Genomic DNA, 7,636 nt, shown 5'->3' on the forward strand with positions numbered 1-7,636 from the left:
CCCACACAGCCACCGATCACAGCGGACCTGGGGGGAGATGGAGAGGTTGGGGGGCAATGGGGAGCTGGGAAGGACACAAAGGGGCTCCTATGGGGCTGCCCCCACCCCACTGCACCCCATGGACACCCAGGGGTGGCCCCATAGCATCTATGGGTGTCTACAGCGGACTACAGCCACCCTACAGCCCCCATATGGGCCTCTATGGGTCATCTCATGGGACCCCCCACCCCACAGCACCCCACAGATGTGCCCACAGTCACCCAGCAGCGGCCCCATAGCAGCGGCCCCATAGCATCTATGGGTCCCAATGCCCCCCCTCCCCCCCCCCAGAGCTGCCCCACAGCACCCAAAGGAGCCTCTATGGGTCATTCTATGGGACCCCCCCACCCAACAGCGCCCCCCAAATGCCCACTGTCACCCACAAGTGGCCCCATAGCATCTATGGGTCGCAATGCCCCCCCCCCCCCAGAGCAGCCCCACAGCACCCAAAGAAGCCTCTATGGGTCATCCTATGCCCCACAACCCACCTCACAGTGCCCCACAGCAGTGGCCCCATAGCATCTATGGGTCTCAATGCCTCCCCCCCCCCACCCCTCACCCCCAAGAGCAGCCCTACAGCCCCCATATGGGCTTCTATGGGTCATCTCATGGGACCCCCCCACCCCACAGCACCCCACAGATGCACCCACAGTCACCCAGCAGTGGCCCCATAGCATCTATGGGTCTCAATGCCCCCCCCCCCCCCCCCCCAGAGCTGCCCCACAGCATTCAAAGGGGTCTCCATGGATCATCCTATGCCCCCCCACCCACCCCACAGTGCCCCACAGGATTGGCCCCATAGCATCTATGGGTCTCCATGTCCCCCCCCCCCCCCCCATGTCCCCCAAGCAGCCCCATGGCACCGAAAGGAGCCTCTATGGGTCATCCTAAGACGCCCCCCACCCCACAGCATCCCATAAACACCCACAAATGGCCCCATAACACCTATGGGTCTCAATGCCCCACCCCAGAGCAGCCCCACAGCACCCAAAGGAGCCCGTATGGGTCATCCTATGGGGCCCCCCACCCCACAACACCCCACAGTCACCCACAAGCGGCCCCATAGCACCATTGGTCTCAATGCCCCCCCCCCCAGAGCAGTCCCACAGCACCCAATGGAGCCTCTATGGGTCACCCCATGCGGCCCCCCACCCCACAGTGCCCCACAGATGCATCCACTGTCACCCATGAGTGGCCCCATAGCATCTATGGGTCTCAATGCCCCCCCCCCCTCCCCCAGAACAGCCCCACAGCACCCAATGGAGCCTCTATGGGTCACCCCATGGGGCCCCCCATCCCACAGTGCCACACAGGAGTGGCCCCATAGCATCTATGGGTCTCAATGCCCCCCCCCCTCCCCCAGAGCAGCCCCATGGCACCCAAAGGAGCCTCTATGGGTCACTCCATGCGGCCCCCGACCCCACAGCACCCCCCAAATGCGCCACTGTCACCCACAAATGGCCCCATAACACCTATGGGTCTCAATGCCCCACCCAGAGCAGCCCCACAGCACCCAAAGGAGCCCGTATGGGTCATCCTATGGGGCCCCCCACCCCACAACACCCCACGGTCACCCACGAGTGGTCCCATAGCACCATTGGTCTCAATGCCCCCCCCCCAAGAGCCGCCCCACAGCACCCAAAGGGGCCTCTATGGGCCCCCCCCCACCCCACAGCGCCCCACAGCGCCCCACAGCGCCCCACAGAGCCCCGTGGACCTCCATCCCTCCCCCCGGCGCAGCCCCACCGCCCCCACAAGGCCCCTAAAGGGCCCCTATGGGTCTCCACAGGTCTGTAAGTGCCCCACCGCGCCCCACTGCGCCCCACTGCGCCCACAGACCCCCACAGATCCCCCCCCAAACCGCCTCACCGCCTCCCGCCACGCGCGGGACCGGAAGCGACGGGGACGAAACAACGAGCGGCCGGAAGTGGGCGGGGAAGAGCGGCGGGGAGAGGGGCCCTACTGGGCTGGAACCATAGAGATGGAGGTCCTCCGGTGGAGGACTGCGGGGCTGCGGGGCGTATGGGGGGACGTAGGGAGGGGCTGTGGGGACCTATGGGGGCTGTGGGGATCTATGGGGTGTGTAGGGATCTATAGGAGCAGTGGGGACCCACGGGGGCTGTGGGGACCTATGGGAGCTGTGGGGACCCACGGGGTCTGTAGGGATCTATGGGGTGTATAGGGATCTATGGGGGCTGTGGGGACCTATGGGGGCTGTAGGGATCTATAGGGGCAGTGGGGACCTATGGGGGCTGTAGGGATCTATGGGGGGCAGTGAGGACCTATGGGGGCTGTGGGGACTTATGGGGGCTGTGGGGACCCACGGGGGCTGTAGGGATCTATGGGGGCTGTGGGCATCTATGGGGGCTGTGGGGACCTATAGGGGCAGTGGGGACCTATGGGGGCTGTGGGGATCTATAGGGGCAGTGGGGACTTATGGGGGCAGTGGGGACTTATGGGGGCTGTAGGGATCTATGGGGTGTGTAGGGATCTATGGGGGCAGTGGGGACCCACGGGGGCTGTACGGATCTATGGGGGCAGTGGGGACCTATGGGGGCTGTAGGGATCTATAGGGGCAGTGGGGATCTATGGGGGCTGTAGGGATCTATAGGGGCTGTGGGGATCTCTGGGGGACATAAGAAGGGGCTATGGAGGATCTATATAGGGGCTATAGGGATCTACAGGGGGGATGTGGGGACATATGGGGGACAAATGAAGGGGCTATGGGGGATCTATGGGGGCTGAGGGGATATATAGGGGCTGTGGGGACCTATGGGGGACATATGGAGGGGTAATGGAGGATCTATGGGGGGTGTAGGGATCTATATAGGGGCACTGGTGATATCTGGGGGACATATGGAGGGGCTATGGGGCCTGTAGGGATGTATAGGGGCTGTGGGGATCTATGGGGTCCTTATGGAGCTCTATGGGGTCGATACGAGGCTGTTACGGGGTTGCTATGGGGCTCTATGGGGTCATTATGGGGATCTATGAGATCACTATGGAGCTCTATGGGGTCACTACGGAGCTGTTATGGGCCCATAGTGACCCCACAGATCTCCATAGGGGATTCCATAGCGACCCCATAGAGCTGCACAGAGACCCCATAACAGCCCCATAGTGACCCCATAGAGCTCCATAGTAACTGTAGGGTTCCTATGGAACACCCTGAGGTCACCATGGGGCAATTATGGGGTCCCTGTGGAGCCCTATGGGGTTACTACAGGGATGCTATGGGGTCACTACAGAGCTGTTATAGGGTCTCTATGGAGCTTTATGGGGCCACTCTGGGGCTTTATGGGATCAATGTGGGGCTGTTACAGGATCCCTATGGAGCTCTATGGGGTCACTATGAGGCTCTTATGGGGTCTCTATGGGGCTCTATGGGGTCACTCTGGAGCTGCTATGGCCCATAGTGACCCCACAGACCTCCATAGGGGATTCCATAGCGACCCCATAGAGCTGCACAGAGACCCCATAACAGCCCCATAGTGACCCCATAGAGCTCCATAGTAACTGTGGGGTCCCTACGGAACACCATGAGGTCACCATGGGGCAATTATGGGGTCACTATGGGGTCTCTTTGGAGCCCTACGGGGTTACTATGGGGCTATTACAGGGTCACTGTGGGGTCATTATGGAGCTCTATGGGGCCATTGTGGGGCTGTTATGGGATCCCTATGGAGCTCTATGGGGTCACTATGAGGCTGTTATGGGGTCTCTATGAAGCTCTATGGGGTCACTGTGGAGCTCTATGGGGTCACTATGCGGCTGCTATGGCCCATAGTGACCCCACAGACCTCCATAGGGGATTCCATAGCCACCCCATAGAGCTCCAAAGAGACCCCATAACAGCCCCGCAGTGACCCCATAGAGCTCCATAGTAACTGTGGGGTCCCTATGGAACACCATGAGGTCACCATTGGGCAATTATGGGGTCACTATGGGGTCCCCTTGGAGCCCTATGGGGTTACTAAAGGGCTGCTATGGGGTCACTACAGAGCTGTTACAGGGTCTCTATGGAGCTCTATGGGGCCACTGTGGGCTTTATGGGGTCACTGTGGGGCTTTATGGGATCCCTATGGAGCTCTATGGGGCCACTGTGGGGCTGTTACGGGATCCCCGTATGAGACTGTTATGGGGTCTCTATGGAGCTCTATAGGGTCGCTATGAGAATGTTATGGGGTCTCTATGGAACTCTATGGGTACACTATGGGGCTTTTATGGGGTTACTGTGGAGCACCTGTGGGATTACCAGGAGAGCCAAAGGGATGAGTTTCAGGAAGGCCAAGGGCCGGGTCACAGAGTCTGGAGGACTGTGGGGCAGAGCGGCTGGAGGACTGAGGGGCAGAGCGGCTGGAGGACTGAGGGGCAGAGCAGATGGAGGACTGTGGGATAGAGGGGCTGGAGGACAGTTGGGTATAGCAGCCGGAGGTTTGTTGGGCCAGAATGCCTGGAGGACTGTGGGGCAGAATGGCTGGAGGACTGTGGGGCAGAGAGGCTGGAGGACTGTGGGACAGAGAGGTTGACGGACTGTGGGGCAGAGCAGCTGGAGGACTGTGGCGCAGAGTGGCTGGAGGACTGTGGGACAGAGAGGCTGGAGGACTGTTGGGTATAGTAGCCGGAGGTTTGTGGGCCAGAATGGCTGGAGGACTGTGGGGCAGAACGGCTGGAGGACTCTGCTATAGGGCAGCTGGAGGACTGTGGGACAGAGAGGTTGACGGACTGTGGGGCAGAGCAGCTGGAGGACTGTGGGGCAGAGTGGCTGGAGGACTGTGGGCAGAGAGGCTGGAGGACTGTGGGGTAGAGAGGCTGGAGGACTGGGGCAGAATGACTGGAGGACTGTGGGACAGAGAGGCTGGAGGACTGTGGGATACAGTGGCTGGAGGACTGTTGGGTATAGTAGCCGGAGGTTTGTGGGCCAGAATGGCTAGAGGACTGTGGGGCAGAATGGCTGGAGGACTGTGGGACAGAGAGGCTGGAGGACTGTGGGGCAGAGAGGCTGGAGGACTGTGCTATAGGGCAGCTGGAGGACTGTGGGACAGAGAGGTTGACGGACTGTGGGGCAGAGCAGCTGGAGGACTGTGGGGCAGAGTGGCTGGAGGACTGTGGGCAGAGAGGCTGGAGGACTGTGGGGTAGAGAGGCTGGAGGACTGGGGCAGAATGACTGGAGGACTGTGGGGCAGAGAGGCTGGAGGATTGTGGGATAGAGTGGTTGGAGGATTGTGGGGCAGAGCATCTGGAGGACCGCGGGGCAGAACGGCTGGAGGACTGCGGGATAGAGCGGCTGGAGGACTGTGGGGCAGAGCATCTGGAGGACCGCAGGGCAGAACAGCTGGAGGACTGCGGGGCAGAGCGGCTGGAGGACTGCGGGATAGAGCAGTTGGAGGACTGCGGGATAGAGCGGCTGGAGGACTGTGTGCAGGAAATGGACCTGGGGCTGTTGGTCAAAGGTGAGGCAGCTGTGTGCCCGGGTGGCCAAGAAGGCCAATGGCGTCCCGGCCTGCGCCAGAGTTGGTGTGGCCGGCAGGGCAGATGAGCGGGCTGTCCCTCTACGCTCAGCACTGCTGATGATTCTACGATCCGATGGCTCTGTGAGCTTCCAGGACCTTTCCAAGCCAACCACACCATGTTTCTGGCCTTTAAAGACGTATCCAACGCAACCAACCCACATCCTTATGTCCTTCGAGGACCTTTCCAACCCATCCTTCCCAAATCTCTGCGATCTTTAAGGACCCTTTGAAGCCAACACAACCATCTCGTGTCCCTGTGACCTTTCAGGACCCATCCTACCCGACCACTTCGTATCTCTATGACCTTTCAGGACGCTTCGAACCCAATCCGACCCAATCACTCCATACCCCTATGACCTTTCAGGACCCTCCCGATGCATCCCCATCACCCCATGGCTCTGTAACCTTTTAGGACCAATCCAATCCCATCAATCAATACCTCTATGACCTTTCAGGACCCTTCCACCCCAACCACTCCATATCTTTATGATCTTCCAGGACCTTTCCTCCCCTATCACTTCATATCTCTGTTACCTTCCAGGACCCTTCCATCCCTACCACTACATACCTCTATGACCTTCCAAAACTCTTCCAACCCAAACACTGTATATCTGTGACCTTTCAGGACCCTTTCAACCCAACTACTCCACATCTCTGGGACCTTTCAGGACCCTTCCAACCCAACTTCTCCACATCTCTGTGACCTTTCAGGACCCTTCCAACCCAACTACTCCACCTCTCTGTGACCTTTCAGGACCCTTCCAACCCAACCCAGTCCAGTCCAACCCAACCCAATCCAATCCAACCCAACCATCCCATGCCTCTGGGACCTTCCAGGACCCTTCCAACCCAACCCAACCCAACCCAATCCAGCCCAACCACCCCATGCACGACCCTTCCAACCCACCCACCCCATAACTCAATGACCTTCCAGGACCTTCTCAACCACCTCACACTCCTTTACTCCCCCCCGCCCCATCACTCCCCCAGCAGCGCCGTCACCTCCCTCGCCCTCTCCCTCACCGCCTCCTCCAGCACTCCACCTCTCTGTGACCTTTCAGGACCCTACCAATCCAACCCAATCCAACCGAACCTCCCCATGCCTCTGGGACCTTTCAGGACCCTTCCAACCCAACCCACCCCAATCCAACCCAACCATCCCATGGCTCTGGAACCTTCCAGGACCCTTCCAACGCAACCACCCCACATCTCTGGGACCTTTCAGGACCCTTCCAACCCAACCCAACCCATCCACCCAACACCCCAATAACCTTCCAGGACCTTCTCAACCTTCTCACACTCCTTTATTCCACCCCCCATCACTCCCCCAGCAGCGCCGTCACCTCCCTCGCCCTCTCCCTCACCCCCTTCTCCAGCACTCCACCTCTCTGTGACCTTTCAGGACCCTACCAATCCAACCCAATCCAACCGAACCTCCCCATGCCTCTGGGACCTTTCAGGACCCTTCCAACCCAACCCACCCCAATCCAACCCAACCATCCCATGGCTCTGGAACCTTTCAGGACCCTTCCAACCCAACCACCCCACATCTCTGGGACCTTTCACGACCCTTCCAACCCAACCCACCCCAATCCAACCCAATCATCCTGTGCCTCTGGGACCTTCCAGGACCCTTCCAACCCAACCCAACCCACCCACCCAACACCCCAATAACCTTCCAGGACCTTCTCAACCACCTCACACTCCTTTATTCCCCCCCCTCCCCGCCCCATCACTCCCCCAGCAGCGCCGTCACCTCCCTCGCCCTCTCCCTCACCGCCTCCTCCAGCACTCCACCTCTCTGTGACCTTTCAGGACCCTTCCAACCCACCCACCCCATAACTCAATGACCTTCCAGGACCTTCTCAACCACCTCACACTCCTTTATTCCCCCCCCTCCCCGCCCCATCACTCCCCCAGCAGCGCCGTCACCTCCCTTGCCCTCTCCCTCACCGCCTCCTCCAGCACTCCACCTCTCTGTGACCTTTCAGGACCCTTCCAACCCACCCACCCCATAACTCAATGACCTTCCAGGACCTTCTCAACCACCTCAGACCTCTTTATTCCGCCCCCCCCCCCCATCA

At 60.0% G+C, this 7,636-nt stretch overlaps 2 protein-coding genes across 3 annotated transcripts in view; one reads left to right on the forward strand and one right to left on the reverse strand.

The window, feature by feature from the left end:
• Positions 1 to 1,951, reverse strand: part of LOC121112980 (cleavage and polyadenylation specificity factor subunit 1-like) — a 43,595-nt gene extending 41,644 nt beyond the window's left edge. For both annotated transcript variants that reach the window (XM_040696130.2, XM_046927207.1), the window contains exon 1: positions 1,909 to 1,951. The gene's annotated coding sequence lies outside the window, so the exon portion shown is untranslated. The remainder of the gene's footprint in view (positions 1 to 1,908) is intronic.
• Positions 1,952 to 4,869: 2,918 nt separating this feature from the next.
• The window catches only part of CPSF1 (cleavage and polyadenylation specific factor 1), a gene marked incomplete at its 3' end in the record, with an annotated part of 79,485 nt that continues 76,718 nt past the window's right edge, over positions 4,870 to 7,636 (forward strand). The window contains exons 1-2 of the mRNA XM_046937949.1: positions 4,870 to 4,951; positions 5,274 to 5,492. Coding sequence (XP_046793905.1) covers positions 4,870 to 4,951; positions 5,274 to 5,492 — 301 coding nt within the window. The remainder of the gene's footprint in view (positions 4,952 to 5,273; positions 5,493 to 7,636) is intronic.

This window comes from Gallus gallus, chromosome 2, assembly GCF_016699485.2.
Source record: "Gallus gallus isolate bGalGal1 chromosome 2, bGalGal1.mat.broiler.GRCg7b, whole genome shotgun sequence".
Lineage (NCBI taxonomy): Eukaryota > Metazoa > Chordata > Aves > Galliformes > Phasianidae > Gallus > Gallus gallus.